The sequence below is a fragment of the Leopardus geoffroyi genome, chromosome A3, assembly GCF_018350155.1.
Source record: "Leopardus geoffroyi isolate Oge1 chromosome A3, O.geoffroyi_Oge1_pat1.0, whole genome shotgun sequence".
Classification (NCBI taxonomy): Eukaryota; Metazoa; Chordata; class Mammalia; order Carnivora; family Felidae; genus Leopardus; species Leopardus geoffroyi.
In genome coordinates this window covers 60,857,365-60,875,249 of record NC_059336.1, presented here as the reverse complement: position 1 = coordinate 60,875,249, position 17,885 = coordinate 60,857,365, and the positions used below count along the sequence as shown (strand labels likewise).

The following is a 17,885-nucleotide window of genomic DNA, read 5'->3' as shown; positions in this document are numbered from 1 at the left end:
AAAATCTACTCCTGCCCACATTTTCTGGCCCATATGGTTTCATTTGTGAATTCTACCAACAGTTAAAGAAAAAATAATAACAATATACTAACTAGAATAGAGAAAGGAACACATCCATTTATTCTATGAGGCAGCATTAACCTGGCTAACATACCTCAGTAATTTATAAAGCAGATTAACAATATCTGACAATGACATTACAAGACAATCATAGATCAATATCCTCATGAAGATGCAAAAATATACAACAAAATAATTTAACAACTTATTTAAAATATTAGCAATCTAATAATTTATTTTAAAGGGTAATATATCATGACCAACTGGATTTATTACAGGAATATATTTTTAAAATTTTTAAATTTTTATTGAGTAAATTCTACCCTCAACACAGAGCTTGAACTCACAACCCCGAGGTTAAGAGTCATATGCTCCACTGACTGAGCCAGCCAGGCATCCCTCCATGATTGATTTTTAAAAATCAATCAATAAGGAGAAGATGGCAGCATAGGAGGATGCTGGGCTCACCGTGTGCTGCTGATCACTTAGATTCCACCCATATCTGCCTAAATAACCCAGAAAACCGCCAGAAGACTAACAGAATGGACTCCCTGGAGCCCAGTGTACACAAGAGGCCCACAGAAGAAGTTAGGAAGGGCGGAGAAGCAGTGCGCACTACACAGATTGGCAGGAGGGAGCCGGGGCAGTGGAGGGGCAGCCCGCCAGGAAAGGCAGAACCCCTGAAGTCTGGCTTGCAATAGCGGAGGGGCCGGACTCCGTGAGTTCTGACAACCAGCAGGACGTAACATCTGGAATGTTAAAAGTCAACAGCTCTGCTCTCGGAGAATGGGGAGGGCGAGAGGACACAGGGAGGGAGAGATGTTGAGCCCCAGAAGACAGAGCTCAGCTTGGCGGAGGAACACAGGTGGGGGCCAGCGCCATCTCCCTCTCCCATCCCCCAGCCAAAATTCAAAAGAGAACCAGTTCCTGTCACCAAATTTAGAATAATTTCTAAATTATTCTAATAGTCACAAAATTAATTGCTGGACTTGAAAAAAGTATAGAGGACAGCAGAGAATCTATTACTACAGAGATCAAGGGACTAAGAAACAGTCATGAGGAGCTAAAAAATGCTCTAAATGAGTTGCCAAATACAATGGAGGCAACCGCAGCTTGGATTGAAGAGGCAGAGGAGAGAATTGGTGAATTAGAAGATAAAATTATGGAAAAAGAGGAAGCTGAGAAAAAGAGAGATAAAAAAAATCCAGGAGTATGAGGGGAGAATTTGAGAACTAAGTGATGCAATCAAGCATAACAATATCCATATAATAGGGATTGGAGAAGAGGAAGAGAGAGAGAAAGGGGCTGAAGGTGTACTTGAACAAATCATAGTTGAGAACTTCCCTGATCTGGGGAAGGAAACAGGCATTGAAATCGAAGAGGCACAGAGAACTCCCTTCAGAAGTAACTTGAATAGATCTTCTGTGTGATATATCATAGTGAAACTGGTAAAATACAAGGATAAAGAGAAAATTCTGAAAGCAGCTAGGGATAAACACACTCTAACATACAAAGGGAGACCGATAAGACTCGTGATGGATCTATCTACTGAAACTTGGCAGGCCAGAAAGGAATGGCAGGAAATCTTCAACATGATGAATAGAAAAAATATGCAGCCAAGAATCCTTTATCCAGCAAGTCTGTCATTCAGACTAGACGGAGAGATAAAGGTCTTCCCAAACAAACAAAAACTGAAGGAATTCATCACCACTAAACCAGACCTACAAGAGATCCTAAGGGGGGATTCTGTGACTGAAATGTTCCAAGGACCACAAAGTACCAGAGACATCACTATAAGCATGAAACCTACAGACATCACAATGACTCTAAACCCATATCTTTCTATGATAATGCTGAATGTAAATGGACTAAATGTTCCAACCAAAAGACATAGGGTATCAGAATGGATAAAAAAAAAAACAAGACCCATCTATTTGCTGTCTACAAGAGACTCAATTTAGACCTGAGGACACCTTCAGATTGAAACTGAGGGGATGGAGAACTATTTATCATGCTACTGGAAGTCAAAAGAAAGCTGGAGTAGCCATACTTATATCAGACAAACTAGACTTTAAAGGCTGTAACAAGAGATGAAGAAGGGCATTATATAATAATTACAGCGTCTATCCATCAGGAAGAGCTAACAATTATAAATGTCTATGCACCGAATACGGGAGCCCCCAAATATATAAAACCATTAATCACAAACATAAGCAACCTTATTGATAAGAATGTGGTAATTGCAGGGGACTTTAATACTCCAATTACAACAATGGATTGATCATCTAGACACAGGATCAATAAACAAACAAGGGCCCTGAATGATACATTGGACCAGATGGACTTGACAGATACATTTAGAACTCTGCATCCCAAAGCAACAGAATATACTTTCTTCTCAAGTGCACATGGAACATTCTCCAAGAGAGATCACATACTGAGTCACAAAACAGCCCTTCATAAGTATACAAGAACTGAGATCATACCATGCATACTTTCAGACCACAGTGCTATGAAACTTGAAATCAACCACAGGAAAAAGTCTGGAAAACCAAAGAGCATGGAGGTTAAAGAACATCCTACTAAAGAATGAATGGGTCAACCAAGCAATTAGAGAAGAAATTAAAGAATATATGGAAACATGGGGCGCCTGGGTGACGCAGTTGGTTAAGCGTCCGACTTCAGCCAGGTCATGATCTCGCGGTCCGTGAGTTCGAGCCCCGCGTCGGGCTCTGGGCTGATGGCTCAGAGCCTGGAGCCTGTTTCCGATTCTGTGTCTCCCTCTCTCTCTGCCCCTCCCCCGTTCATGCTCTGTCTCTCTCTGTCCCAAAAATAAATAAACGTTGAAAAAAAAAAAAAGAATATATGGAAACAAATGAAAATGAAAATACAACAATCCAAATGCTTTGGATGCAGCGAAGGCAGTCCTGAGAGGAAAATACATTGCAATCCAGGCCTATCTCCAGAAACAAGAAAAATCCCAAATACAAAATCTAACAGCATACCTAAAGGAAATAGAAGCAGAACAGTAAAGACACCCCAAACCCAGCAGAAGAAAAGAAATAATAAAGATCAGAGCAGAAATAAACAATATAGAATCTAAAAACACTGTAGAGCAGATCAATGAAACCAAGAATTGGTTTTTTGAAAAAATAAACAAAATTGATAAACCTCTAGCCAGGCTTCTCAAAAAGAAAAGAGAGATGACCCAAATAGATAAAATCATGAATGAAGATGGAATTATTACAACCAATCCCTCAGAAATACAAGCAATTATCAGGGAATACTATAAAAAATTATATGCCAACAAACTGGACAACCTGGAAGAAATGGACAAATTCCTAAGCACCCACCCACCTCCAAAACTCAAACAGGAAGAAACAGAAAACCTGAACAGATCCATAACCAGCGAAGAAATTGAATCAGTTAACAAAAATCTCCCAACAAATAAGAGTCCAGGACCAGATGGCTTCCCAGGGGAGTTCTACCAGACATTTAAAGCAGAGATAATACCTATCCTTCTCAAGCTGTTCCAAAAAATAGAAAGGGAAGGAAAATTTCCAGACTCATTCTATGAAGTCAGCATCACTTAGATTCCTAAACCAGAGACCCAGCAAAAAAAGAGAACTACAAGCCAATATCCCTGATGAATACGGATGCAAAAATTCTCAATAAGATACTAGCAAATCGAATTCAACAGCATATAAAAATTATACACCATGATCAAGTGGGATTCATTCCTGGGCTGCAGGGCCGTTTCAACATTCGCAAATCAATCAGTGTGATACATCACCTTAATAAAAGAAAAGATAAGAACCTTAGGATCCTGTCAATCGATGCAGAAAAGGCCTTTGACAAAATTCACCATCCTTTCTTAATAAAAACCCTTGAGAAAGTCGGGATAGAAGGAACATACTTAAACATCATAAAAGCCATTTATGAAAACCCCACAGCTAACATCATCCTCAATGGGGAAAAACTGAGAGCTTTCCCCCTGAGATCAGGAACACGGCAGGGATGTCCACTCTCACCGCTGTTGTTTAACATAGTGTTGGAAGTGCTAGCATCAGCAATCAGACAACAAAAGGAAATCAAAGGCATCAAAACTGGCAAAGATGAAGTCAAGCTTTCACTTTTTGCAGATGACATGATATTATACATGTAAAACCCAACAGACTCCACCAAAAGTCTGTTAGAACTGATACATGAATTCAGCAAAGTTGCAGGATACAAAATCAATGTACAGAAATCAGTTGCATTCTTATACACTAATAATGAAGCAACAGAAAGACAAATAAAGATCCCATTCACACAAATTGTGATCCCATTCACAATTGCACCAAGAAGCATAGAATACCTAGGAATAAACCTAACCAAAGATGTAAAATATCTATATGCTGAAAACTCTAGAAAGCTTATGAAGGAAATTGAAGAAGACATAAAGAAATGGAAAAACATTCCATGCTCATGGATTGGAAGAATAAATATTATTAAAATGTCAACACTACCCAAAGCAATCTACACATTCAATGCAATCCCAATCAAAATTGCACGAGCATTCTTCTCAAAGATAGAACAAGCAATTCTAAAATTTGTATGGAACCACAGAAGACCCTGAATAGCCAAAGTAATTTTGAAGAAGACCAAAGCAGGAGGCATCACAATCCCAGACTTTAGCCTCTACTACAAAGCTGTAATCATCAAGACAGCATGGTATTGGCACAAAAACAGACACATAGACCAATGGAATAGAATAGAAACCCCAGAACTAGACCCACAAACGTATGGCTAACTAATCTTTGACAAAGCAGGAAAGAACATCCAATGGAAAAAAGACAGTCTCTTTAACAAATGGTGCTGGGAGAACTGGACAGCAACATGCAGAAGGATGAAACTAGACCACTTTCTTACATCATTCACAAAAATAAACTCAAAATGGATAAAGGACCTGAATGTGAGACAGGAAACCATCAAAATGCTAGAGGAGAAAGCAGGAAAAAAAACCTCTCTGACCTCAGCTGCAGCAATTTCTTAGCAATTTCTTACTTGACACATTTCCAAAAGCAAGGGAATTAAAAGCAAAAATGAACTATTGGGACCTCATGAAGATAAAAAGCTTCTGCACTGCAAAAAAACAATCAACAAAACTAAAAGGCAACCAATGGAATGGGAAAAGATATTTGCAAATGACATATCGGACAAAGGGCTAGTATCCAAAATCTATAAAGAGCTCACCAAACTCCACACCCGAAAAACAAACAACCCAGTGAAGAAATGGCAGAAAACATGAATAGACACTTGTCGAAAGAAGACATCCAGATGGCCAACAGACACATGAAAAGATGCTCAACGTCACTCCTCATCAGGGAAATACAAATCAAAACCACACTCAGATACCACCTCACACCAGTCAGAGTGGCTAATATGAACAAATCAGGAGACTATAGATGCTGGAGAGGATGTGGAGAAACGGAAACCCTCTTGCACTGTTGGTGGGAATGCATACTGGTCCAGCCACTCTGGAAAACAGTGTGGAGGTTCCTCAAAAAATTAAAAATAGATCTACCCTATGACCCAGCAATAGCACTGCCAGGAATTTACCCAAGGGATACAGGAGTGCTGATACATAGGGGCACTTGTACCCCAATGTTTATAGCAGCACTTTCAACAATAGCCAAATTATGGAAAGATCCTCAATGTCCATCAACTGATGAATGGATAAAGAAATTGTGGTTCATATACAGAATGGAATACTACGTGGCAATCAGAAAGAATGAAATACGGCCTTTTGTAGCAATGTGGATGGAACTGGAGAGTGTTATGCTAAGTGAAATAAGTCATAGAGAGGAAGACAGATACCATATGTTTTCACTCTTATGTGGATCCTGAGAAACTTAACAGAAGACCATGGGGGAGGGGAAGGAAAAAAAAAAAAAGGTTAGGGAGGGAGGGAACCAAAACATAAGAGACTCTTAAAAACTGAGAACTGAGGGTTGATGGGAGGTGGGAGGGAGGGGAAAGTGGGTGATGGGCATTGAGGAGGGCACCTGTTGGAATGATCACTGGGTGTTGTATGGAAACCAATTTGACAATAAATTTCATATTTTAAAAAATAAATAAATAAATAAATAAGGTAAGAAAAAATTAAAATTAAAATTAAAAAAATCAATGTATTAACCATTTTAACAAGCCAAAAATATAAAAATAAAAATGATATGACCATCTCAATATTTGCAGAAAAGGCATTTGATGAAATTCTATACCCATTCATGATAAAAATTCTAAGTAAACTTAGAAGAGAAGGTCTTCAACCTGATAAAATGTTTCTACAAAAACATGCAGCTAATATCATAGTCAAAAAAGAAATACTGAATCCTTTTTCCTTAAGATGACAAATGAGGCAAAGATGTCCACTCTCATCACTTTGTTCAATACCAGACAGAAAAGAAAGGCATTCAGATTGGAAAAAAAGAAGTAAAACTATCTTTATATGCAAAGGACATGACTGTGTTATGTAGAAAATCCTTTAATATCTACCAAAAAAAAAAAAAAAAACCCCTACAAGAACTAAAAAAATTGAATTTAAGCAATATTACAGAATAAAAGATAACAAAATTCAACCTTATTTCTGTGTATAGACTATCAAAAACTGCAATACAAAATTTAGGAATGAAATATCATTTTCAATGGCATTTTAAAAACCCATGAGATAAGGATAATAACAATATATGTATATAATATCTATACACTAAAAAGTATAAAACATGTGGATAGACTATATTTATGTCCCCAAAGATTCATTATTGTTAAGATCTTCAACTTGCTCCATATTGATCTGTACATTCAATACCATGCTATCAAACTCCATATAAGTGTTTTTCCGTAGAAAATAACTCATTCTAAAATTTATAGGAAATGAAGAGGCCCCATAACAGCAGACCTTCTCAGAAAGAACACATTTGGAGGATTCACACTAATTCATTTGAAGACTTTCTGTAAGGCTATATTAATTAATGAAGCTTTATACGATACTGGCTTACTATGACACTGGCTAAGAATAGACATATATATCCATGGACAGAAGAGTTCAGAAATAGATCCATACCAAAAAAAGAAAAAAAAAGAAATAGATCCATACACACAGGATTATTTTATTTTTGCTAAAAGTTCTTAGATAACTCAGTGGTGAAATACCATCTTTTCAACAAATAGCACTGGACAACTTCAAATCATGTGGGGAAAAAAATAAACCTCGATCATTATCTTACATCATACATAACTATTAATTCAAAATGTATCATAGACTACAATACAAAAATGTAAGATTTCTGGAAGAAGAAAAGAAGATAGCCGATGCATCTTGTTGTATGCAAAGATTTATGAGATAGGACACAGAAATACCAAGTAGGAAAAAAAAAACTGATAAACTGGACTTGACCAAAAATTTAAAACCTCTGCTCTTCAAAAGACTTAAAAAGGCAAGCCAATGACTAGGAGAAAATATTTAAAAGTATACATATCTGACAAAGAAACATCTAGAGTGTTCCAAAAAATTCTTACAACTTAGTAACAGGAATCATAATAAAAAGATGGGCAACAGATTTGAACAGACACTTCGCAAAAGATATTTTCATGATCATTAAGAATGTGGAAAGCTGCACTACATTATTAGTTAAAAACGAAATGCAAACTAAAACTACAATGTGACAATACATGTGTCAGGAAAAATGGAGAACCACTGGAACTCTCATTCAATGCAAATGGGAGAGTAAAGTGATACAACCAGTTTGCAAAATAGTTTGTCAGTTTCTTACAAAGTTAAGCCTACTTATATGATCCAGCAATTCTGCTGCTAGTTTTTTACCCTAGAAAAAGTGAAAATTTATGCACAAAGACTTGTGCATGATGTTCATAGCTGTTTATTCATAATTGCCAAAAACTAGAAACAATCTGTTATAAACTAAACTGTGTCCCCTTAAAATGCATATGTTGAAGCTCTAACACCCCAGGATGACTGTACTTGGAGACAGGGCCTTTATGAAGGTGATTAAGGCTAAACGAGACCATAAGAATGAGGATTTAATCAAATATGACTGTGCCCCTACAAGAAGAATCACCAGGGATGCACATGCACAAAAGAAAGGCCTTGTGAGGACATAGTAATAAGGTGGCCAATCTGCAGACCAAGTTAAGAGGCCTCAGAAGAAACTTAAAATTGCCATTACCTTGATCTTGGACTGCCAAACTCCAGAACTGAGAGAACATAAATTTATACTGTTTAAGCCACCCAATCTGCAGTATTTTATTTCACCAGAGTTAGCAGACTAATACACACATTAAATGTCCATTAATAGGTGAATAAACAGATTGTGATATGGCTATGCAATGGAATACTATTCAACAATATGAACTAATGAACGAACTAACATGCAACAACAAGTATGAACTTCAACATCATTACGGTGAGTGAGACAAGTTAAGACACAAATGAATACTTACTGTCTGATTCCATTTGTATAAAATTTTAGAGAAAGCAAATCTTATCTATAGTGACAGAAAGAAAACCAGTAATTGCTTAGGGATTGGGATGGATTGACTGCAAAAGGACTTGAAGGAATGTTAGGAAGGTGACGGAATGTTCTATACTATAACATGATTATACAGATGACTGTGAAAACGTATTCATTTGTCAAAACTCATCTGATCATAATGAGAATTTTTTATTGTATGTAAGTTACATTTCAGTATAGATGGTTAAAAATTAGTTTAAGTAGAGAGTTATTCAGGTGACTCATTACACATTTATATTTTCATCATAAATATATAAAATGCTGAACTAATAGCAGCCTTAAAAATATGGTAAAAACTGAGAAAATCATTCACAGAAAAATAGACAAATCCACAATTATAGAGGAGGATCTTAAGACATTTCTTTCAGTAACTAAAAATCAAAAATACAAATTTGGTAAGGGTTTTTAAGAACTGAATGACACTGTTAACAAGCCTAATCACATGTATATATAAATATGCTATATATAAATACATATAACATACATATGCCCCCGAAATAAGTGAATACACCTGCTTTTCAAGCTCATTTAGAGTATTATCAAATATTGTGTACCCTGCCACTAAGCAAGCCTTAACAGATATCAATAAGTTAATATCATATAAGCCATATTATTTCATCATAATATACAACAAAACTAGATATAAAAAATAGAATAATAATATCAAGTCCCCTGTGCATTGGAAATTTTAAAAATAGCTTCAGTGATCATAATTACTTTGGATATAAACAGACCAAACACTCCAATCAAAAGGCACAGAGTATCAGAATGAATAAAAAATCAAGATCCATCTATATACTGCTTATAAAAGACTCATTTTAGACCTAAAGACACTTGCAGATTGAAAGTGAGGGGATGGAGAAACATTTATCATGCAAACCAATGTCAAAGGAAAGCCAGAGTGTAATGCATATATCAGACAACTACACTTTAAAACAAAGACTATAACAGAGACAAAGAAGGGCATTATATAATCATAAAGGGGACAATCCAAGAAGAAGATATAACAATTGTAAAAATTTTTACACTCAACATGAGAGCACCCAATATATAAAACAATTAATAACAAACATAAAAGAACTCATTGATAATAACATAATAATAGTAAGGGACTTTAACACCCCACCTGTATCAATGGACAGATCATCTAAACAGAAAATAAACAAGAAAACAATGACTTTGAATGACACACTGGACCAGATGGACTTAACATATATTCAGAATATTCCATCCTAAAACAGCAGAATATTCATTCGTTTCAAGTGCACATGGAACATTCTCCAGAATAGATCACATTTTAGGTCACAAAACAGGCCCCAACAAGTACAAAAACATTGAAATCATATCATGCACCTTTTCTGACCATAATGCTATGAATCTAGAAGTCAACCACAAGAAAAAGTTCAAAAGACCACAAATACATGGAGGTTAGATAACATGCTACTAAACAATGAATGGGTCAACCACGAAATCAAAGAAGAAATTTAAAAATACCTGGAAACAAATGAAAATGAAAACACAATGGTCAAAAACCTTGGGGAAGCAGCAAAAGTGGTCCTAAGAGTGAAGTATATAGAAATACGGCCTACCTCACGAAGCAAGAAAAATCTCAAATATACAATTCTAACCTTACACCTAAAGGAGCTAGAAAAAGAACAAATGAAGCCTATCCCAGCAGAATGAAGGAAATAATAAAGATTAGAGCAGAGATAAATGATATAGAAACTAAAAAAACAATAGACCAGATCAATGAAACTAGGAGCTGGTTCTTTAAAAAAATTTCATAAAATTGATAAACCTCTAGCCAGACTTATCAAAAACAAAAGAGAAAGGATCCAAATAAATAAAATCATGAATGAGAAAGGAGAAATAACAACCAAAAAAAAAAAAAGAAATGCAAACAATTACAAGAGAATACTATGAAACAATGCAACAATGCAAACAAAGGACAACCTGGATGAAATAGATAAATTCCTAGAAACATATAAACCACCAAAACTGAAATAGGAAGGAAAAAAAAAAAAAACTTGAACAGACTGATAAACAGCAAAGAAATTGAATCAGTGATACAAAAAAAAAAAAACAACAAAAAACAAAAAACAAAAAAACACACTCCCAACAAACAAAAGTCCAGAGCCAGATGGCTTCACAGGCAAATTCTACCAAACATTTAAAGAGTTAATACCGGGGCGCCTGGGTGGCGCAGTCGGTTAAGCGTACGACTTCAGCCAGGTCACGATCTCATGGTCCGTGAGTTCGAGCCCCGCGTCAGGCTCTGGGCTGATGGCTCAGAGCCTGGAGCCTGTTTCCGATTCTGTGTCTCCCTCTCTCTCTGCCCCTCCCCCGTTCATACTCTGTCTCTCTCTGTCCCAAAAATAAATAAACGTTGAAAAAATAAATAAATAAATAAATAAATAAATAAATAAATAAATAGTTAATACCTATTCTTCTCAAACAATTCCAAAAAATAGAAAAGAAAGGAAAACTTCCAAATTCATTCTATGAGGCCAGCATTACCCTGATACCAAAAGTAGATAAAGACTTCACTAAAAAGAAAACTACAGGCTAATACCCCTGATGAACATGGATGCAAAAATGTAAAAATTCTCAATAAAAACTAGCAAAACTGAATCCAATAACACATTAAAAAAATCATTCACCACAATCAAGTGGGATTTATTCCTGGGTTGCAAGGGTAGTTCAATATTCATAAATCAAACAATGTGATACACCACATTGATAAAAGAAAGCATAAGAACCATACAATCATTTCAACAGAAAACACATTTGACAAAGTACATCTATTCATGATAAAAACCCTCAACAAAATAGGTTTAGGGAGAACATACCTCAACATAATAAAGGCCATATATGAAAAACCCACAGATAATATCATCATCATCAGTGGGGAAAAGCTGAGAGCTTTTCCTCTAGAGTCAGGAACAAGACAAGGATGTCCACCCTCACCACTGTACCACTAGTACCACTAGTACTGGAAGTCCTAGACACAGCAATCAGACAACGAAAAGAAATAAAAGGCATCCAAATTGGCAAGGAGAATGTAAAAGTTTCACTATTTTCAGATGAGATGATACTCTATATAGAACATCCAAAAGCCTCCGCCAAAACCTGCTAGAAATGATACACAAATTCAGTAAAGTTGCAAAATTCAGTAAAGGATACAAAATTAACATACAGAAATCTGTTGCCTTTCTATACACCAATAATGAAGCAGCAGAAAAAGAAATTAAGGAATCAATCCCATTGGCAATTGCACCAAAAACCATAAGGAACCTAGGAATAAACCTAATCAAAGAGGTGAAAGACCTGTACTCTGAAAACTATAAAACACTGATGAAAAAAACTGAAGAACAAAGAAATGGAAAGACATTCCATGTTCATGGATTGAAAGAACAAATATTGTTAAAATGTCTCTACTACCCGAAGTAAGCTACAAATTAAAGGCAATTCCTATCAATATACCAATCACATTTTTCACAGACCGAGAACAAACATTCCTAAAATTTGTATGGAACCACAAAAGACCTTGAATAGCCAAAGCAACCTTGAAAAAGAAAAGCAAAGCTGGAGGTATCACAATTCCAAATTTTAAATTATACTACAAAGCTGTAGTGATCAAAACAGTATGGTACTGGCCCAAAAATAGACACATAGATCAATGGAACAGAATAGAAAACCCAGAAATAAACCCACAGCTATATGGTCAATTAATCTTCAACAAAGCAGGAAAGAATGTCCAATGGGAAAAAGCCAGTCTCTTCAAATGGTGCTGGGAAAACTGGAGAGCAACATGCAAAAGAATGAAACTGGGCCAATCTCTTACACCAAACACAAAACTAAATTCAAAGTGGATTAAAGACCTAATTTTGAGACCCCAAAACATCAAAATCCTAGAGGAGTACACAGACAGTAACCTCTTTGACAACAGCTGTAGCAACTTCTTTCTAGATATGTCTCCTGACATAAGGGAAACAAAAGCAAAAATAAATTATTGGGATTTCATCAAAATAAAAAGCTTCTGCACAGCAAAGGAAACAATCAACAAAACTAAAAGGTAATCTACAGGATGGGAGAAGATATTTGCAAATGAGAAATGAGGAATGATAAAGGGTTAGTATCCAAAATCTATAAAGAACTTATCAAACTCAACACCCAAAATATGAATAATCCAATTAAAAATGGACAGAAGACACGAATAGATACTTTTCCAAAGAAGACATCCAGATGGGCAGCAGACATGTGAAACAATGCTCAACATCACTCATCATCAGAGAATAAAAATCAAGATTACAATGAAATATTACCTCATTCCTGTCAGAAGGGCTAAAATCAAAAACACAAGAAACAGTAGATGTTGGCGAGGATGTGGAGAAAGGGGAACCCCTCCTGCACTGTTGGTGGGAATGCAAACTGGTGTAGCTACTCTGAAAAACAGATGGATGTTCCTCAAAAAGTTAAAAAAAGAACTACCCTATGATCCAGCAATTGCATTACTAGGTATTTACCCAAAGAATACAAAATACTAATTCAAAGGGATACATGTACCCCAGTGTTTATAGCAGCATTAACTACAATAGCCAAATTATGGAAACAGCTCATGTGTCCATCAGCTGATGAATGGATAAAAGAAGATGTGGTATACTTATACAATGAAATATTACTCAGCCATCAAAAAGAATGACATCTTGCCATTTGCAACAACATGGAAGGAGCTAGAGAGTATTACGCTAAGTGAAGTAAGTCAGTCAGAGAGACAAATACCATATGATTTCACTCATGTGGAATTTAAGAAACAAAATAAATAAGCAAGAGGGAAAAAAAGAGAGAGGGAGGCAAACCAAGAAACAGATTCTTGACTATAGAGAACAAACTGATGGTTACCAGAGGGGAGGTTGGTGGGGGACTTGGGGAAATAGAGGATGGGGATTAAGGAGGGCATTTGTGATAAGCACTAAGTGTTGTATGAAAGTTTTGAATCACTATATTGTACACCTGAAACTAATATTACACTATATGTTAACCAGCTGGAATTTAAATAAAAACTTAAAAAAAGAAAATAAAGTAGTTAAAATTTTTGAAAAAAATAAATAACTTCAGTGATCAAAAATAAATTGTTATTAAAATAAATCATTATTGAACTAGGTGATACTTTTAAATGAATGGCAATAAAAGCATTACCTCAAAACTTGTAGGATGCAGCCAAAGAAATATTTAGAAAGAAATTCATACAAAAGAAGAAAGATGTTAAATTATGGAATTTGATATATTTATTTTATAATGTATTTGAAAGAGTTTAATAAGGACAAAGGATAGCCAAAACAATTTGGGGGAACATTAATCCCAGATATCAAGACTTAACATAAAACTATAGAAGTTTCAAGAGTTTATTGTTGGCAAACAGATAAAGTTATGAATGGACCAGAACAAATGGAAATTTATTTTTATGACAAAGTAGACTTATAATTCAGTGAATAAAGAATGGGGATATCCATCTACAAAAATAAAAAATTACATCTCTATGTCAAACCACACACAATTCAACCTCAAGTGGATTAAATATCTAAATGTAAAGGGCAAAATTCCACATACTTTTAGAATTTTAGAAGAACCTTTAAAAGAAAATATAAGAAAATATCTTTCTATTCTTGGAATAGCAAAGGATTTCTTAAAGAAGACATATAAACATAAACCATATTTGGGAGAGATTGACAATAATTCTGACAGCATCAGAATTTAAAACTTCTGTTTATATCCAAGCACAATGAAAAGACAAGTAACAGCAAAAGAGGATAACTATAATACCTTTAAATTTTTTTAAGTTTATTTATTTATTTTTGAGAGTGAGAAAGAGAGAGTATGTGTGTGTGTGCACAAGCAGGGGAGGGGCAGAGAGAGAGAGAGAGAGAGAGAGAGAGAGAGAGAGAGAATCCCAAGCAGGCTCCACAATGTCAGCACAGAACCCTATTTGGGGCTTGAACTCAAACCATGAGATCATGACCTGAGCCGAAATCAAGAGTCAGACACTTAACTGAGCCACCCAGGCATCCCAGCTATAATATCTTTCAAAGGATTATTACCAAGAGTATATAGATAATCCTGATAAGTCAATATGAAAAAGATAAATAACCCAATAGAAAAATGAGCAAAGTTTACAAAAATTCATTCAAGAGAAAATTTATAGAGGAGGAATTCTGAATGGCCAAGAAATAAGAAAAAATTCTCAATTTTACTTGTAATCAAGGAAACAGAAAACAAAAAGTATAGAAAACATTTTAAAGTTTGATAATATCAAGTATTGCTTAGTACTTGAGAAAATACCAACTCCATGATTTCTGATGAAATGGTAAAATTTTAGAGAGCAATACAATACTTCGAAGAGTTAAACCTGCCCTGTTATTCCACTTCTAGTCATAAACCCAGAGAAATATATACTCGAGGAGAAACATAAAAGAATGTTTGTTGCAGCATTTTATTAAAGAAAAAGTGAAGACAATTAAATTTCCTTTAATATGGGAATGAATTTTAATGTTTACACAATGACTATAAGATGCAACTGTTTAGATCTATACTTTGTGTATCACATAGATAAATTTCAAAATTATAATATTGAGCAAAAAAGGCAAATTACAAATGGATATCTAGAGTATCACTTAAAAACCTAAAGCACACAAAACAACGTTATGTATCATTTGTGGGTGATAGATATGTAGAAGAAGCATAAACATAAGCAAAAGAGTTATACAACTGACATGAAAGTTATTCACACCAGTCATTAGGGAGGCAAGAGGGAAAAGGATGAGTTCTATCTGTAATATTTTGTTTCTTTACATAAAGAGAAACTTGAAGCAACAGTGGAAAATATTAGCATCCTTCAACCAGTGAGATGTGTGTATGTGTTTTGTTTACTTTTTTTTGCACTTTTTTGGTATGTTTGAAATAGTTCCTAACTTTTAAAAATGCTAAAGATTATTCTAGTTGTAGGGTAGATAATAGATTAGAGCAAAACCAGAGTGGGTATTGGAGAACAATTAGGCTACAATTCATAGTATATTTAAATAATTTAAGTGTTTGTTTATATATTTAATTTATGGAATGCCAAACAAAACTCTTTCAAAATGATGTAGAATGTCCCACAAATACATTTTCCCAAACTTACCTGCTCGACCTCTCTGTTGAGAGAATCTACTTTTTCTTTTAATCTGTTACCTTCTGCCTCAGCAGTAATAAGTTCTAATTTGAGGGTATTGTTATCTGCCTCTGCTTGACGGGCCTTATTTTCCCAGTTTTCAGCATCTTCATTGGCTTTTCGGAGTTGGTCCATAATTTGCCGGTTCTCAGATTCCTAAAAAGCAATTTTAGGACTTACTTTAAAAGATGTAAAATGGTCAACATACAATATAAAGTAAACATTATTTGCCAGGTCACGGGAAATTTATTTGCTACAGAACCATTTGTAACATAATCTCAAGAAATCGTATCTATATTCTCCATTTAGAAAATTGGTCATCCTGTAATCAACAAAAGTGAGTGGGACCAGGATCTGCCCTGCCTCCTGAGTCACACTCACCCATCTAGTACAGTCAAGTTGGTTCCTATATTTGCTTTTGTTCAAACAAAATCCTTCATTGCCTCCTCTCCCTATATATCCGTTTAGTGACTATTTGCTACTCTGGTTTTTGAGTCTCTGCCTTGGCCAACCTTCTATACCTGTGCATTCCTTTGTTCCTGACTGCTTTTCTAGATTGTACTGGCTACAGAACTTCTGACTAATTACAAATTTCAAGCATAAATCTCTGATAATTCTGTTGATTTGGCACATCACCTGTCTAGTTCCTGCCTTTCATTCATAACCTCAGTCTTAATTTTCTCTATCATGGACTGTTCTATGATTTATGATTTACTTTTGCTTACTGTTCTAGTAACTTACCTAAAATTTCTAAGAAATAAAACAACAAACCTATGCCAACAAACACTCATAATACTCATAACTATACAGTCATATTGGGCATACAATATAGAACCACATTTTAAAAACTTTTAAATTTTTGTAGGTTTATTTATTTTGAGAGAGACAGAGAGTACATGCGCACACAAGCGAGAGGCAAAAAGAGAGGGAGAGATAGAGAATCCCAAGCAGGCTCTGCATTGTAAGTGCGGAGTCCAATGCAGGGCCTGAACCCATAAACTGCTGTATCACAACCCCAGCTGATATCAAGAGTTGGACGCTCAATTGACTGAGCCATCCAGGTGCCCCAAACCATATGTTTAAAACCTTAAAAGTTCTATCATGAGAGACTGACTAAAAAGTGGGATCTTATTTCTAAAGGAATATAATAACTCCACAAATACACAAATAGTATACTATATTGAGTAATCATTATGAGGCTATTTTTAAAAACATGTTTTAGTAATATGGTTTGGCTAACTCATTCTTACAAAGTCATTTATAATTTTGGTTATTATTAAAAAGGTACCAGACCTCTCTCTCATTAATACCTGTTAATAACCAGTGAATTTCTATCAGAACCATAAAATGATCACATTGCAATAAATGATATCTCACCCTAAGAAAGCTTTCAAATCAGATTTAAGTTTTCACAAATATGATTAACCATGAGACTGGTTAAAATTCAGTTAATATCGCCACCTTGTGGTTTGGTTACCTATGACTAATACAGAATCTTGTCAAGTTTGTTAACATGCTCAACTACTGCACTGACTTTCAAGCTTTGGATATTCTCAATGTGCCTGTAGGATGTGTTTTTCCATTATTGTACTAAAAACAACAGCTGTGCACTTAGTATGTACCTGGGAAACACACGGTACAGTATGTATAAACTGAATTCTACCCCCATCACTCTTCACCCTCTTTAACTTTCTGTGGCACTCACTGTCTATGCCATTCTCTTAACACTGCCTGAGAGTTTTATGTTGTTAGGTGTGGATGTCCAGTCTCCCCAGTAACACTCTGAGTTCCTCGAAGATAGAAACCATTTTTTATACTATATTAAGTTTTCTAAAATTCAAACCATTTCTTATATTAAATGTAGTTTTGTGACTCCCAGGTAACACATGGTTCAAGGTTCAAGCAGTAAAAAGGGACTGGCATGAATGTGTCACTCCTGGTCACCAAATACCTGGTGCACCTCCCTCTGGTCAACCAGAAACCATATTTTCCCTTTTTTTTTTTGTATCTACTCAAAGCAACCAGAGCAGTGTGGAGCCCAAGATAGG

The 17,885-nt window shown here is 35.3% G+C and overlaps 1 protein-coding gene across 10 annotated transcripts in view; it reads right to left on the bottom strand.

The window, feature by feature from the left end:
- TSGA10 (testis specific 10) overlaps positions 1 to 17,885 on the bottom strand; it is a 166,595-nt gene that overhangs the window by 79,491 nt on the left and 69,219 nt on the right. For all 10 annotated transcript variants that reach the window (XM_045445754.1, XM_045445749.1, XM_045445753.1 and 7 more), the window contains one exon: positions 15,808 to 15,993. In XM_045445754.1, the coding sequence (XP_045301710.1) occupies positions 15,808 to 15,993 (186 nt within the window). The remainder of the gene's footprint in view (positions 1 to 15,807; positions 15,994 to 17,885) is intronic.